The following is a 15,893-nucleotide window of genomic DNA, read 5'->3' on the forward strand; positions in this document are numbered from 1 at the left end:
TGCTGGGTGATATGGCCAAAATATTATATCATGGTATTTTTTTTGGTTTTGAAAAGTAAAAGTTCTACATGATCCTAGGGTGGCAGCACATACATTCTAAGTGATTTCAATGAGTCTTTCTCCATTCTGATTGTTTTATACTGTTCAATTCAACTTCAACCAAAACAAATTTCAGCACTTTTATCATTTCTGCATTTCCTGCACTCAATTGCAGTGGTGGAAAAAGTACCCAATTGTCATACTTGAGTAAAAGTAAAGGTACCTTAATAGAAAATGACACAAGTAAAAGTGAGTTACCCAGTAAAATACTACTTGAGTAAAAGTATTTGGTTTTAAATATACTTAAGTATCAAAAGTAAATGTAATTGATAAAATGTGCTTAAGTATCAAGTAAAAGTAGAAATAATTTCAAATTCCTTATATTAAGCAAACCAGATGGCACCATTTTCTTGTTTTTTAAATATTTACAGATAGCTAGGGGCACACCAACACTCAGACATAATTTACAAACAAAGCATTTGTGTTTAGTGAGTCCTCCAGATCAGAGGCAGTAGATGACCAGGGATGTTCTCTTGACAAGTGCGTGAATTGGACCATTTTCCTGTCCTGCTAAGCATTCAAAATGTAAAGAGTACTTTTAGATGTCAGGGAAAATGTATGGAGTAAAAAGTACAGTATTTTCTTTAGGAATGTAGTGGAGTAAAAGTTGTCAAAAATAGTAAAGTACAGATACCAAAAAAACCAATTTTAAGTAGTACTTGAAAGTATTTTTACTTAAGTACTTTACACCACTGCTCAATTGAGAATTTCCACACTGCCACGTAGGGCTGCACGATATGGGCAAATAATCTAGGACTTATTTTTTACCAATTGCGATTTGACTTGAAGTAGAGCAAAACGGTTGGAATCATGGAAATAGAATGTCTATTCTAATTCTATAGTTAGAATATAATAGTGTGCACTTTGAATAGTGTTTGAGGAGTTATTGTGACAGGGTAGGAACCTAAGTGTTTCCTAGGGGACCCTATAAGCTTTAAATACATTACATGTTTTCTCTTAGCTACTTCATGTAGCTAACATATTATTGCTTTACATATTCCTCTTTGATTTGGAAGATACTGTTGCACAAACAACATGCTGATTTAGGTCTACACCATCACTGGTATTATCAGGCCGTATTAGCTAGCAACATTTGCTCTTACTCAGTACATCTCACTAGCTAGCTATTAGTATTAGTGGCTAACAATTAGCATCTCACAAGATTCAGGGCAACTTGCTAAGTAAAGACAAACTAGCTGTTTGCTGATGTAAGAAACACAAACTAATAGTGTCATTATATTAAGCTGCAAAGTTTAAACGGCATTGTTGTCATCAACATTGTTGTATGTGCTGCATTGACCAATGCAGATTGAACGCAAGTGTGTCGTGGTTGAGGAACATCAAATGCGCTCCTTGAGTGACAGGGGGCGTGGCTAGGTCTGTGTGGAAAGTGGCACGGAGAGAAAGAGCGGCGAGAGATGACTCAAGTAACTAAGTAAACTATACAAATTGATATTACACATGGCGTATCACATTTAACAAACCAAATCACTGCTGAATGCTGTGGTAGCCATGTTGGTTAAGTGTGCCTTGAATTCGAAATAAATCATGACAGTGTCACCTGCAAAGTACCATCACACCTCCTCCTCCATGCTTCACGGTGGGAACCACACATGCAGAGATCATCCGTTCACCTACTCTGTGTCTCACAAAGACAAGGCGGTTGGAACGAAAATTCTCAAATTTGGACTCATTAGAGGACAGATTTCCACCGGTCTAATGTCCATTACTCGTGTTTCTTGGCCCAAGCAAGTCTCTTCTTATTGGTGTCCTTTAGTAGTGGTTTCTCTGCAGCAATTTGATCATGAAGGCCTGATTCATGCAGTCTCCTCTGAACAGTTGATGTTGAGATGTCTCTGTTACTTGAACTCTGAAGCATTTATTTAGGCTGCAATTTCTGTGGCTGGTAACTCTAATGAACTTATCCTCTGCAGCAGAGGTAACTCTGGGGTCTTCCATTCCTGTGTCGGTCCTCATGAGAGCCAGTTTCATCATAGCGCTTGATGGTTTTTGCGACTGCACTTGAAGACACTTTCAAAGTTATTGAAATGTTATGTATTGACTGACCTTCATGTCTTAAAGTAATGATGGACTGTCATTTCTCTTTGCTTATTTGAGCTGTTCTTGCCGTAATATGAACTTGGTCTTTTACAAAATAGGGATATCTTCTGTATACCACCCCTACCTTGTCACAACACAACTGATTGGCTCAAACGCATTAAGAAGGAAAGAAATTCCACAAATTAACTTTTAACTAGGCACACCTGTTAATTGAAATGCATTCCAGATGACTACCTTATGAAGCTGGTTGAGAGAATGCCTTGACAGCTTTGCACACTCTTGGCAAAGGGTGGCTACTTTGAAGAATCTCAAATATAAAATATATTTGATTTGTTTAATACTTTTTTGGTTACTACATGATTCCATATGTGTTATTTCATAGTTGATGTCTTCACTATTCTTCTACAATGTAGAAAAGAGTAAAAATAAATCAAAACCCTTGAATGAGTAGGTGTGTCTGGTACTGTACATTTGAGTATCTTGAGCTATTAGACAGGAGTGCCAGACAAGATGTGATATCTAAGACGTGTAACTTGTATTGCCCTCCTCTCCATTTTTCTTTTCAGGGAGTAAGAATCCTCAAATTACTTTCAAACTGGTAGAAATCAGAACCGACCACCTTGGCAGAGTAAGAACAGCTTAAAAAGTTCTCATGGTTTTGAACTGTATTGGTCTGGTTTCGTATTCTGCATGTCTACTTGTATGTTGCCTTCTGTTCCCTTTTTGTGGTCTTTTATGTGTTCTGTATGTTTCTGTATGGCATTCAATGCCTATCTGCCTATTCTTATGCGTCCTTGTTATCATTAGATTGTAAGCACCCAGGACAAGGAGTTGGTCCTGCCTTTTACCACCCTGTTCCCTGGGGTCGAGTACATCGCCCGCGCCGGCTGGACAAAAGACGGCAAATAGTGAGTTCAAAACTGGAACAGACACAACTAAGCAAAGCTATTTATGCTGTGGAGCGGATTATATCTGCGATGTAAAGGTGTAATTGTTCCTATCATTGAGTAAAGTCCTTGTAAATATGAAAACTGCACCAAGCCTTGTGGTTTCATCTCAGATATTTTTTAATTTAGCCTTTATTTAACCAGGCGAGTCAGTTAAGACCAAATGTATATTTAAAATGACAGCCCGATCGTGTTACGTAGGTCAAAACCACCTAAAGTTCTATTCCATCCCACACTCACCAGCAATCTGGACTACTTCTCACAACATTGTGCTACCAGCTGGCCTGAAATGGCAAGTTAACCACTCCTGGTGGGCGACAGTTGTCTTGAGGTCTCCGCTAAGGCAAACGTCACTGCATCCAGAAACCAATAGCCAATCAATCTTAATGCGGGCTGGTTATGCGGGCTTATTATCTGTTGAACAGCACCCATCTCTTCTCTCCAGAGGGGTATATCACAGAGCATGACCAAAAAGTTAGCTAGAGCATGACCAAAAAGTTAGCCAGCTACATTAACTTTGATTTGAAATTCAGATATACTGTAACAAATTATTTTTCATTTAATAAAAATAGTATATATACCCTTTCAATTTCAAGGCCGTCTTTCTCTACATCAACTAGGAAATATGGAATTCATGAGGCTATTTAGCAACATTAGCCAGCTAATTATTTGACCCTGACAACCCACTACTCCTCTGTGCAGTGCATGGGCGGTACTGCTGGACAGGAGTCAACAGAGGCTCCAGTTGGTCCTGCTGCCCCCGGCCCTGTTCATCCCTGTAACCCAGGACCAGGCCCAACGGGAGGAGAGTGTGGAGGCTGTGCCAGAGGGGGTCCACCCCTTCATCATCTACGAGGAGATCACCGACATCTGGATCAACGTGAGTTAAAATAACTCTGGCTTCGGCTCTAAGGCCTAGATTTTGACTTGAGATCTAAGCATGGAACTCGAAATGTAATAGAAATCATCCTTACTGCTTGCAGTGCCCTTATTTGCACGAAGTTGTTGCATGCCTTTGTTTGATATGGCTGTTACTTGTACTGTAATTTTTATTGGTTAATTTGTAGTCACATGAATGTTAAGTTGAAATTCTCTTCCAATTATACATTTTGAAATGAAAAGATTTAGTCTTAACCTTTTGAAACCAGCAAATGCTCTTTCTTCTAGGGCTCATGTTATGTCAAGGCTTTTTCTTTGTTTCAGGTCCATGACATATTTTATCCTTTCATTCAAACAAACGACGATGAGATCACCTTCCTCTGGGCGAACGAGTCCAAAACTGGCTTCTGCCATTTGTACAAAGTCACCACGCTGTTACAACAGGGCTGCTACCAGTGGACCAGAGACTACATGCAGACAGAGGGTAGCAGAATACACTGTTTATACTCTGTTTGATTTATGGATTAATGGTAAAGATGTGAATAGAGGTGCACCTTCCCAAATCTATTTCTGATAATGTATTGGGAGGTCAACTCCATAGGAGGCTGCTGAGGGGAGGACGGCTGATAATAATGTCTGGAATGGAATGGGTATCAAATGCATGGAAACCACGTGTTTGGTTTGTTTGATACCATTCCATTTATTCCGTTCCAGCCATTACTATGAGCACATCCTCTGCAGTTAAGGTGCCTCCAGCCACCTGTGGTCAACTCATTTAGTCTACTGGTTGTTCCTTTCAGAGGACTTTAAGTGCCCGATTAAGGAAGAGGTGACATTAACCAGTGGGGAGTGGGAGGTGTTGGCCAGACATGGCTCCAAGGTAAGCCCTAGACACACACCTCTTATCTAAAATGAACACCTAAAGGGTTTTAACATTTTAAGGTGGGGAGCATGGAAATCACCCCATTTTCTTTTGTGCCACAGCCCTTTGTCACCGCTCATTAGCTATCACAGTAGAAAGGTGATGTGCATAAGGTAAACATCCCAGTCATTGTCTCCCCTCCCTCCCAACTCAGATCTGGGTGAATGAGGCTACCCAGCTGGTGTACTTCCAAGGCACGCGGGACACACCCCTGGAGCATCACCTATACACTGTGAGCTACGACTCCCCGGGGGACATGGTCAGGCTGACCAAGCCAGGCTTCTCCCACAGCTGCTCCGTAAGCCAGGTAGGTACATTACCTTAGCGACAAGCTCTGGCATGTTCTTTTTTCCTTGAAATTAAGCTTGGAGGTTTTTGCGTTTTTAACTTTTTGAAGATTTAGTTGACCTCACCTGTTCTTGTGTTTCTGCAGAATTTTGACATGTTTGTCAGCCATTACAGTAATGTCAGCACACCTCCCTGCGTCCACATCTATAAGCTGATGGGCCCAGAGAGTGACCCACTGCACAAAGAGCCTGAGTTCTGGGCTAGCATGATGGAGGCCACAGGTGAGTAAGAAAGGGGGGTCAGTTAGGGTTGGGAATTGCCAGGGACCTCACGGTACGATATTATAACGATACTTGGGTGCCGATACGATATGTATTGCGATTCTCACGATTCTATATGTATTGCGATTCAATGCTGCAATTTTATTGCGATTTTAGTGCTGCAAACATATTGCTCACGATATGTCTGCTGCAGAGAGACGAGAGAGCATGAGAAAATTAGTTTGATCAGTTATGGAAATGAAAGTGCTGAAAATATGTTGGCTCACTATTTAAAAAGATGGAGAACAAGCTATAAGATGAAAAATACCGGCGTGTATGTATGTGTATACAAACATACATGCATACATGCATACATACATACATACATACATGCATACATGCATACATGCATACATGCATACATGCATGCATGCATACATACATACATACATCACACAGTCTACCAGTACAAAGTGTGGACACACCTACTCATTCCAGGCTTTTTCTTTGTTTTACTATTTTCTACATTGTAGAATAATAGTGAAGACATCAACTATGAAATAACACATATGGAATCATGTAGTAACCAAAAAAGTGCTAAACAAATCTAAATATATTTTACATTTTGAGATTCTTCCAAGTAACCAACCTTTGCCTTGATGACAGCTTTGCACACTCTTGGCTTTCTCTCAACCAGCTTTGAGGTAGTCACCTGGAATGCATTTCAATTAACAGGTGTGCCTTGTTAAGTTGATTTGTTTGAGCCAATCAGTAGTGTTGTGACAAGGTAGTGATGGTAAACAGAAGATAGCCCTATTTGGTAATAGACAAAGTCCATATTATGGCAAGAACAGCTCAAATAATCAAAGAGAAACGACAGTCCTTCATTACTCTAAGACGTGAAGGTCAGTCAATCTGGAAAATTTCAAGCACTTTGAACGTTTCTTCAAGTGCAGTCACAAAAACCAACAAGCGCTATGTTGGAACTGGCTCTCATGAGGACTGACACAGGAAAGGAAGACCCAGAGTTACGTCTGCTGCACAGGATACGTTCATTAGAGTTACCAGCCTCAGTAATTGCAGCCCAAATAAATGCTTCACAGAGTTAAAGTAGCAGACGCATCTGATTCATCAACTGTTCAGAGGAGACTGCGTGAATCAGGCCTTCATGGTTGAATTGCTGCAAAGAAACCACTACTAAAGGACACCAATAATACAAAGTGACTTGCTTGGGCCAAGAAACACGAGCAATGGACATTAGACCGGTGGAAATATGTCCTTTGGTCTGAATAGACCAAATTTGAGATTTTTGATTCCAACCACTGTGTCTTTGTGAGACGCAGAGTAGGTGAACGGATGATTTCTGCATGTGTGGTTCCCACCGTGAAGCATGGAGGAGGTGGTGTGGGGGTGCTTTGCTGGTGACATTGTTGGTGATTTATTTAAAATTCAAGGCACACTTAACCAGCATGGCTACCACAGTAGTCTGCAGCAATACGCCATCCCATCTGGTTTGCGCTTAGTGGGACTATCATTTGTTTTTCAACATGATAATAACCCAACACACCTCCAGGATGTGTAAGGGCTATTTGCCCAATAAGGAGAGTGATGGAGTGCTGCATCAGTGAACTTGGCATCTAGTCACCCGACCTGAACCCAATTGAGATGGTTTGGGAGGAGTTTGACCCCACAGAGTGAAGGAAAAGCAGCCAACAAGTGCTCTGCGTATGTGGGAACTCCTTCAAGACTATTGCAAAAGCATTCCAGGTGAAGCTGGTTGAGAATGCCAGGAGTGTGCAAAGCTGTTATCAAGGCAAAGTGTGGCTACTTTGAAGAATCTCAAATATAGAATATATTTTGATTTGTTAACACTTTTTTGCTTACTACATGATTCCATATGTGTTATTTCATAGTTTTGATGTCCTCACTATTATTCTAAAATAGTAAAAAGAAAAACCCTTAAATGAGTAGGTGTCCTAACACACCTTTCTATATAAGGTCCCACCTTTTATTTCAGAGTGAAAACCAGGCCATGAGGTCAAAGGAATTGACCATATAGCTTCGAGACAGGATTGTGTCGATGCACAGATCTGGTGAAGGGTACCAAAACATTTCTGCAGCATTGAAGGTCCCCAAGAACACAGTGGCCTCCATTCTTAAGTGGAAGAAGTTTGGAACCACAAAGACTCTTCCTAGTGCTGAACGCCCCGCCCAAACTGAGCAATTGGGGGAGAAGAGTCTTGGTCAGGGAGGTGACCAAGAGCCCGATGGTCATGCTGACAGAGCTCCAGTGTTCCTCTGTGGAGATGGTTGTCCTTCTGGAAGATTATCCCATCTCTGCAGCACCCTACCAATCAGGCCTTTATGGTAGAGTGGCCAGACTGAAGCCAGTCCTCAGTAAAAGGCACATGACAGCCCGCTTGGAGTTTGCCAAAGGCACCTCAAGACCCTCAGACCATGAGAAACAAGATTCTCTGGTCTGATGAAACCAAGATTGAACTCTTTGGCCTGAATGCCAAGCGTCACGTCTGGAGGAAACCTGGCACCATCCCTACGGTGAAGCATGGTGGTTGCTAGGTCTGTGGCGGTCACAAAATTTAGTCAGCCGGTGATTGTCAAGCAAATAAGCATGGTGGTGGCAGCATCATGCTGTGGGAATGTTCGTCAGCAGCAGGGACTGGGAGACTAGTCAGATTGAGGAAAAGATGGAGCGGAGCAAATACAGACATCCTTGATGAAAACCTGCTCCACAGTGCTCAGGACCTCAGACTGGGGCGACGGTTTACCTTCCAACAGGACAATGACCCTAAGCACACAGCCAAGACAACACAGAAGTTTCTTCAGGGACAAGTCTCTGAATATTCTTGAGTGGCCTAGCCAGAGCCTGGACTTGAACCCGATTTAACATCTCTGGAGAGACCTGAAAATAGCTGTGCAGCAATGCTCCCCATCCAACCAGACAGAGATGGAGAGGATCTGCAGAGAAGAATGGGAGAAACTCCCCAAATACAGGTGGGCCAAGCTTGTAGCGTCATACCCAAGAAGACTCGATGCTGTAATCGCTGCCAATGGTGCTTCAACAAAGCACTTAGTAAAGGTTCTGAATACTTATGTAAATGTGATGTTTCCATTTTATTTATTTGTATATATTTTTTGAATACATTTGCAAAAATGTCTATAAACCTGTTTTTGCTTTGCTTTGTCATTATAGGGTATTGTGTGTAGATTGATGAGGGGGGGAAGACATTTGAATCCATTTTAGAATAAGGCTAACCTTTTAGGGCTAGGCCTCCAGCTAGCGGGACAACTTCCAGTGAAACTGGTGGGAGCAATTAAAATAAATAATCATAAAAATTATGGATATTAAGCATTTAGGTACATAAGAGTCATATCGGTTGAAAGCTTAAATTCTTGTTAATCTAACTGCATTGTCTGATTTACAGTAGCTATTACAGCGAAACATGCCATGCGATTGTTTGAGGGCGGCGCCCCACATCAAAATATTTTCTCACCGCCACAGGTTTCATAAATTCACAAATAGCGATTTAAATATTCACTTACTTTTTGAAAATCTTCGTCTGATTTGTCATCCAAAGGGTCCCATCTATAACATGTAGTGTCGTTTTGTTAGATAAAATCCTTCTTTATATCCCAAAAAGTCAGTTAAGTGGGCGCCATCGATTTGAGTAGTCCACCCATTCAACTTGCAGAGAAAGGAATCCGAAAATCTACCCCTAAACTTTGTTTCAACAAGTCAAAATAAGTTTCTATTTACTCCTCATACCCTAAAATGTAATCAAACTTTAATATTTCTTATGGAAAGAAGTATGTTCAATAGGAAGCAAATTTTAGCAGGTGCGTAATGTCTTCATGGCGTGCGCAAACATGAATTTCCAAGACTGTCCTTTCTACTAAAACTGTTATTTCTTATTCGTTTTTGAAGTTACAAGCCTGAAACCTTGAACATAGACTGCTGACACCCTGTGGAAGCTAATTTTCAGTGTGACCTTATACTTGCCATTGTAAGAGGATGGTCTCTCTCTCAAAAATATTCTGGTTGGTTTTTCTTTGGATTTTCTCCTACCATATCTATTGTGTTATATTCTCCTACATTATTTTAACACTTTGAAGTTTGTAGAAATGTTTTCTTTCCAATGGTACCAATTATATGCATATCCTGGCTTCAGGGCCTGAGCAACAGGCAGTTTACTTTGGGCATGTCATTCAGGCGGAAATTGAGAGAAAAGGGGCCAAGAAGACTCGATGCTGTAATCGCTGCCAAAGGTGCTTCAACAAAGTACTTAGTAAAGGGTCTGAATTCTTATGTAAATGTGGTATTTCTGGGGTTTTAATTTATTTTTTATTTTTATACATTTGCAAAAATGTCTTAACCTGTTTTTGCTTTGTTTTGTCATTATGGAGTATTGTGTGTAGATTGAGGGGGGGAAACTATTTAATCCATTTTAGAATACGGCTAAATTAACCATGTGGGAAAAGTCAAGGGGTCTGAATATTTTCTGTGTGTGTGAAAGTATCGATTTTATAATATCGTCCAAAATAATATTGTAATATGTAAGTATCCCCCCATCACTGCATTGAAATCTTCTGTTGGCTTTTCACCTGACTACAAAACATGACTGTATCAATGAACTGTGTTACCATAAGCACTCTGTCGCCATCACACTTAACTCACATGTTGAGACTACAGAATGGCCCTGCAAATTCAATGTTGCTTATTTATAGTTGAATGAGTCACTTTCCCAAGGGCAGTCACATCAATAGAATCGGCCCTTGCAATAATAACTCCCCCAATGGAATGAACATCTATAGTATCTACAGTTGACCTCGATAGTGATATGCATTTGACTTCATATTGGTGTTAATGTTATGTCTCAGGGCGCCCAGGAGATTACATCCCACCAGAGATCTTTACTTTCCCAGGGAATTCAGGGTTCCACCTCTACGGCATGTTGTACAAACCACACAACTTGGTTCCTGGCAGGAAGCACCCTACAATCCTCTTTGTGTATGGAGGCCCCCAGGTTTGTTCAATACATTTTTTTAAATTCTGTAATATAGTCTTGTTTGTGACCGTTTGGATTTCAAGGCTAGTTATATAAAAAAAAAAATATATAATGTTAAAGGTTTTATCTCGAATGTTTTTAATGTTGAGGGGGGGGGGGGGTTGTGTGCTCCAGGTGCAGTTAGTAAATAACACATACAAAGGAGTGAAGTACCTGAGGCTGAATACGCTAGCGTCACTAGGCTACGCCGTCGTGGTCATTGACGGGAGAGGCTCCTGTCAGAGAGGCCTCAAGTTCGAGGGGGCTCTGAAAAACAAAATGGTAAACAGTAACTACTCTACTAACCATACACAAGTGTTGTAGGTGTCAGTCTTTCACCTAGGTTCTTTATCAGCAGCGTTTCATTTTTTTGCAGTGTGCCACTGCTAAATTAATTTAGGGGAAACACTGAGGTATTGAAAAAATTTGATTTTTGCATTGCCAGTTTGTGATCGATCTGTATTACCAGAGTTGTGTTCAGTAAGGCACAATGTAGCAAAAAGGGCATTCTTATTGGACCAGCCCAGATAGTGAAATGGGGATGTACTATGTTTAAAAAAAGTGTTCTCCTGTTTGCCTTCATGCCAGTCGTGACATTCCTTTCCCCGTCTGCTGTTCTCAGGGCCAGGTGGAGATCGAGGACCAGGTGGAGGGGCTGCAGTACTTGGCTGAAAAGTACACTTTTGTGGACCTGAGTCGCGTGGCCATCCACGGCTGGTCTTACGGCGGCTTCCTCTCACTCATGGGCCTTGTCCACAGGCCCAATGTCTTCAAGGTGAGAGGAAAGTTCGAAGTCTCCACTTATTCTTTTGGACTATGTCACAACTTCACCTCACATGCATTCTGTGTAAGAAATGAATTGTGACGGCAGGCTGTGTAGTTCTATGGCTTTGAACCATGAAGGGGTAGTAATGTGGCCCAGCCCTGGTTTAAGTCAACAAGCTCAAAATATTGACTCTAAAACTGAATTTAACGCTCAAGTCTTGACTAGTTGTACTGTACATATGGTTACTGTTCACTCTGAATCAGTTAAAATGAAGTCATTTTAGCATTAATTTAAAAGCCTGGTTGATTTGAAATGTCCTTGTATGGTCCAGGTGGCCATAGCGGGTGCACCTGTGACGGTGTGGATGGCCTATGACACCGGTTACACGGAGCGCTACATGGACCTACCTGAGAACAACCAGCAGGGATACGAAGCCGGCTCTGTTGCCTTGCACGTAGACAAGCTGCCCAGCGAGTGAGTCATCACCATTCATTACCGTTTACTGTCAACCTCAGGGTGCTTCACAGGCAATAAGTAAAGGCAGCAGTAAAGAGACTCCAAAGTGCAGCTGTCCTGCAATACTGTTCATCACTTGTTTTTGATATGGTCCTGATGGGACAGACTTGCTTGGAATGTAGCCTGATCCCAGATCTGTTTGTACTGTATAGGCAACTCTTATGACAATGACCATAGGAGTTGGCTATACATAACGAACAGATCTGGGACCAGGATAAGTTCTGATGCGAGGGGAAATTAAAAATGTGTTTTTTTAACTTTTCTAGAGATAATCTTTTATATTTTGTTTTCCTACCCAGGCCTAACCGGTTACTTATATTACATGGATTCCTTGACGAGAATGTGCACTTTTTCCACACCAACTTCCTGGTGTCTCAACTGATCCGTGCGGGGAAGCCGTATCAGCTACAGGTAGGAGGGCAGTGGGTTTAGTTGTGTACATGTACCCCATCTTACACAGACCTACAACACAGTGTTCATTCAACTTCATTGTATAAAATGGCGAGCGATGATGAGAGAATTGAATATGTGCAGTGGAACCTTTTCCCAGGCTTTAGCTGATATGTTGCTGAAAACAAACGCATTCGCTACAAAGAAGAAAAGTGTGGGACTCATTATTTTTCAAGGCCTCTTTTCAGAGCACATTAAAATAAACATTTTATAAATGAGGAAGACGGGTGCTTCCTTTCTGGGGAAAGAAAGCTCTCTTTCCTCCATTTGTTCCTTTGTCTCCATCTCTTCAGATCTACCCCAACGAGAGACACAGCATCCGCTGCCCAGAGTCTGGAGAGCACTATGAGATTATGCTGCTGCACTTCCTCCAGCAGTACCTCTGAGGGCTGCAGTTGAATGAACAGAGCCCCTGCCCCACTCCCCCATTGCCCAATGTTACCATGCCCCTTCACATATACCACAGGAGGCTGGTGAGTGGCAGACTGGTCATAATAGCTGGAATGGAGTGAATGGAATGGTATCAAACATGATGTATTTGAAACCATTCCATTTATTCCGTTCCATCCATTACTATGAGCTGGTCCTCCCCAATTAAGGTGCCACCTGTGATAAACACACTGTGTGCCCCATCATCTGCCATTTGCATCCGATCCCTCACACCACTCTTAAAAAACAAGATTTTTTATAACAGCCTGGAGAAGCCCTCCCATGCTACCAACCCCTTCCCACGCTGAGAGCAGAGGGTTGTCACCTGTCAGTTTTTAACTGGACAATGACTGCAGAGAAGGAGAGAAGTAGAAAATATAGAACAAACATTGAGCATTTTGAGAAAAAGAGCTCGTTAGCATCTTGGAGTGATTTTCTGTTTTTATTTGGGATTTTTGTGCCACACCCTGTTAGCAAGGGGGACCAGTATGAAAATATATGGACTACTTTTAGTCGCTCTGGATAAGAGCGTCTGCAAATGACTAAAATGTAAATGTTTTGTTTGTTCATACTTTGGACTGTGCTGTTGTAAATCATGGTGGATTACAGTGTTGTGTGGTGAGCCAAATGGCGTGGCCGCTGAGGACGGAATTTACACACTACCTGCAACTGGTATTTTAAGTGTGTATTAAAATAAAAAGGAATTCTTATTTTATAACGAGTGTCTAAATGTAGTAAGTCACTATCTCCAATGCCATTTCACTGTAGTGATCAAGTCTTTTCTCAGCTTGTCGTCTCAGAAGACACAGGCTTCTTTAGCTTTTGAAAACTTTCACTGACTTTCATCTCAATCGCAATGTTAAATGTATCAATAGGGTCACATGTACAGTGCATTCGGAAAGTATTCAGACCTTCACATTTTTAACATTACAGCCTTATTCTAAAATTGATTATTAATTTTTTTCCCCCTCATCAGTCGACACACAATACCCCATAATGACAAAGGGAAAATCGGTTTTTAGACATTTTTGATAATTTATTCAAAATAAACAGTTACCTTATTTACATTAGTATTCAGACCCTTTGCTATGAGACTCGAAATTGAGCTCAGGTGCATCATGTTTCCATTGATCATCCTTGAGATGTTTCTACAACTTGATTGGAGTCCACCTGTGGTAAATTCAATTGATTGGACATGATTTGGAAAGGCACACACCTGTCTATATAAGGTCCCACAGTTGACAGTGCATGTCAGAGCAAAAGCCAAGCCATGATGTCGAAGGAATTGTCCGTAGAGCTCCAAGACAGGATTGTGTCAAGGCACAGATCTGTGGAATGGTACGAAAACATTTCTTCAGCATTGAAAGTCCCCAAGAACACAGCTGGCCACCCGGCCAAACTGAGCAATCGGAGGAGAAGGGCCTTGGTCAGGTAGCTGACCAAGACCCAATGGTCACTGACAGAGCTCCAGAGTGCCTCTGTGGAGATGGTAGAACCTTCCAGAGGGACAACCGTCTCTGCAGCACTCCAACAATTAGACCTTAATGGTAGAGTGGCCAGACAGAAGCCAGTCCTCAGTAAAAGGCACATGACAGCCCGCTTGGAGTTTGCCAAAAGGCACCTAAAGGACTCTCAAACCATGAGAAACAAGATTCTCTGGTCTGATGAAACCAAGATTGAACTCTTTGGCCTGAAAGCCAAGGGTCACATCTGGAGGAAACCTGGCACCATCCCTACGGTGCAGCATGGTGGTGGCAGCATCATGCTGTGGGGATGTTTTTCAGCAGCAGGGACTGGGAGACTAGTCGGGATCGAGGGAAATATGAATGGAGAGATCCTTTATGAAAACCTGCTCCAGAGCGCTCAGGAAATCAGACTGGTGCGAATGTTCACCTTCCAACAGGAGAACGACCCTAGGCACACAGCCAAGACAGTGCAGGAGTGGCTTCGGGACAAGTCTGTGTGGCCCGGACTTAACCCGATCAAACATCTCTGGAGAGACCTGAAAATAGCTGTGAAGCGACACACCTAATCATTCAAGGGTTTTTCTTTATTTTTTACTATTTTCTGCATTGGAGAATATTAGTGAAGACATCAAAACTATGAAATAACACATGGAATCATGTAGTAACCTAAAGTGTTAAACAAATCAAAATATATTGATATTCTTCAAAGGAGCCACCCTTTGCCTTGATGACAGCTTTGGACACACTTGGTATTCGCTCAACCAGCTTCATGAGGTAGTCCCCTGGAATGCTTTTCCAACAGTCTTGAAGGGGTTCCCACATATGCTGAGCACTTGTTGGCTGCTTTTCCTTCACTCTGCAGTCCAACTCATCCCAAACCATCTCAATTGGATTGAGGTCGGGTGATTGTGGAGGCCAGGTCATCTGATGCAGCACTCCATCCCTCTCCTTGGTCAAATAGCCCTTACACAGCCTGGAGGTGTATTAGGTCAGTGTCCTGTTGAAAAACAAATGATTGTCCCACTAAGCGCAAACCAGATAGGATAGCGTATCACAGCAGAATTCTGTGGTTGCCATGCTGGTTAAGTGTGCCTTGAATTCAAAATAAATCCGTGTCACCAGCAAAACACCATCACACCTCATCCTCCATGCTTCACGGTGGGACACATGCAGAGATCATCCGTTCACCTACTCTGTGTGTCTCTAAGACACGGCAGTTGGAATCAAATCTCAAATTTGGACTCATCAGATCAAAGGACAGATTTCCACCGGTCTAATGTCCATTGCTCGTGTTTTTTGGCCCTATTAAGTCACTTCTTCTTATTGGTGTCCTTTAGTAGTGGCTTCTTTGCAGAAATTTGACAATGAAGCAGTCTCCTCTGAATAGTTGATGTTGAGATGTGTCTGTTACTTGAACTCTGTGAAGCATTTATTTGGGCTGCAATATCTGAGGCTGGTAACTCTAATGAACTTATCCTCTGCAGCAGAGGTAACTCTGGGTCTTCCTTCCCTGTGGCAGTCCTCATGAGAGACCGTTTCATCATAGCGCTTGATGGTTTTTGCAACTGCACTTGAAGAAACTTTCAAAGTTCTTGAAATTTTCCCTATAGACTGACCATGTCTTAAAGTAATGGTCTGTCCTTTCTCTTTGCTTATTTCAGCTGTTCTTGCCATAATATGAATTTGGTCTTTTACCAAATAGGGCTGTCTTCTGTATACCACCCCTACCTTGCCACAAAATAAATTG

General features: G+C 41.9%; 1 protein-coding gene across 3 annotated transcripts in view; it reads left to right on the plus strand.

Annotated features, from left to right (window-relative positions):
- Positions 1 to 13,395, plus strand: part of LOC120053733 (dipeptidyl peptidase 9-like) — a 38,892-nt gene extending 25,497 nt beyond the window's left edge. For all 3 annotated transcript variants that reach the window (XM_039000945.1, XM_039000946.1, XM_039000947.1), the window contains 13 exons: positions 2,727 to 2,788; positions 2,968 to 3,068; positions 3,810 to 3,987; positions 4,311 to 4,470; positions 4,787 to 4,866; positions 5,063 to 5,215; positions 5,342 to 5,477; positions 10,353 to 10,498; positions 10,655 to 10,801; positions 11,142 to 11,294; positions 11,617 to 11,759; positions 12,101 to 12,212; positions 12,545 to 13,395. In XM_039000945.1, coding sequence (XP_038856873.1) covers positions 2,727 to 2,788; positions 2,968 to 3,068; positions 3,810 to 3,987; positions 4,311 to 4,470; positions 4,787 to 4,866; positions 5,063 to 5,215; positions 5,342 to 5,477; positions 10,353 to 10,498; positions 10,655 to 10,801; positions 11,142 to 11,294; positions 11,617 to 11,759; positions 12,101 to 12,212; positions 12,545 to 12,637 — 1,664 coding nt within the window. In that variant the 3' untranslated portion in view covers positions 12,638 to 13,395. The remainder of the gene's footprint in view (positions 1 to 2,726; positions 2,789 to 2,967; positions 3,069 to 3,809; positions 3,988 to 4,310; positions 4,471 to 4,786; positions 4,867 to 5,062; positions 5,216 to 5,341; positions 5,478 to 10,352; positions 10,499 to 10,654; positions 10,802 to 11,141; positions 11,295 to 11,616; positions 11,760 to 12,100; positions 12,213 to 12,544) is intronic.
- The last annotated feature ends 2,498 nt before the right edge of the window (positions 13,396 to 15,893 follow it).

The sequence above is a fragment of the Salvelinus namaycush genome, chromosome 9 (genome assembly GCF_016432855.1).
Source record: "Salvelinus namaycush isolate Seneca chromosome 9, SaNama_1.0, whole genome shotgun sequence".
Classification (NCBI taxonomy): domain Eukaryota; kingdom Metazoa; phylum Chordata; class Actinopteri; order Salmoniformes; family Salmonidae; genus Salvelinus; species Salvelinus namaycush.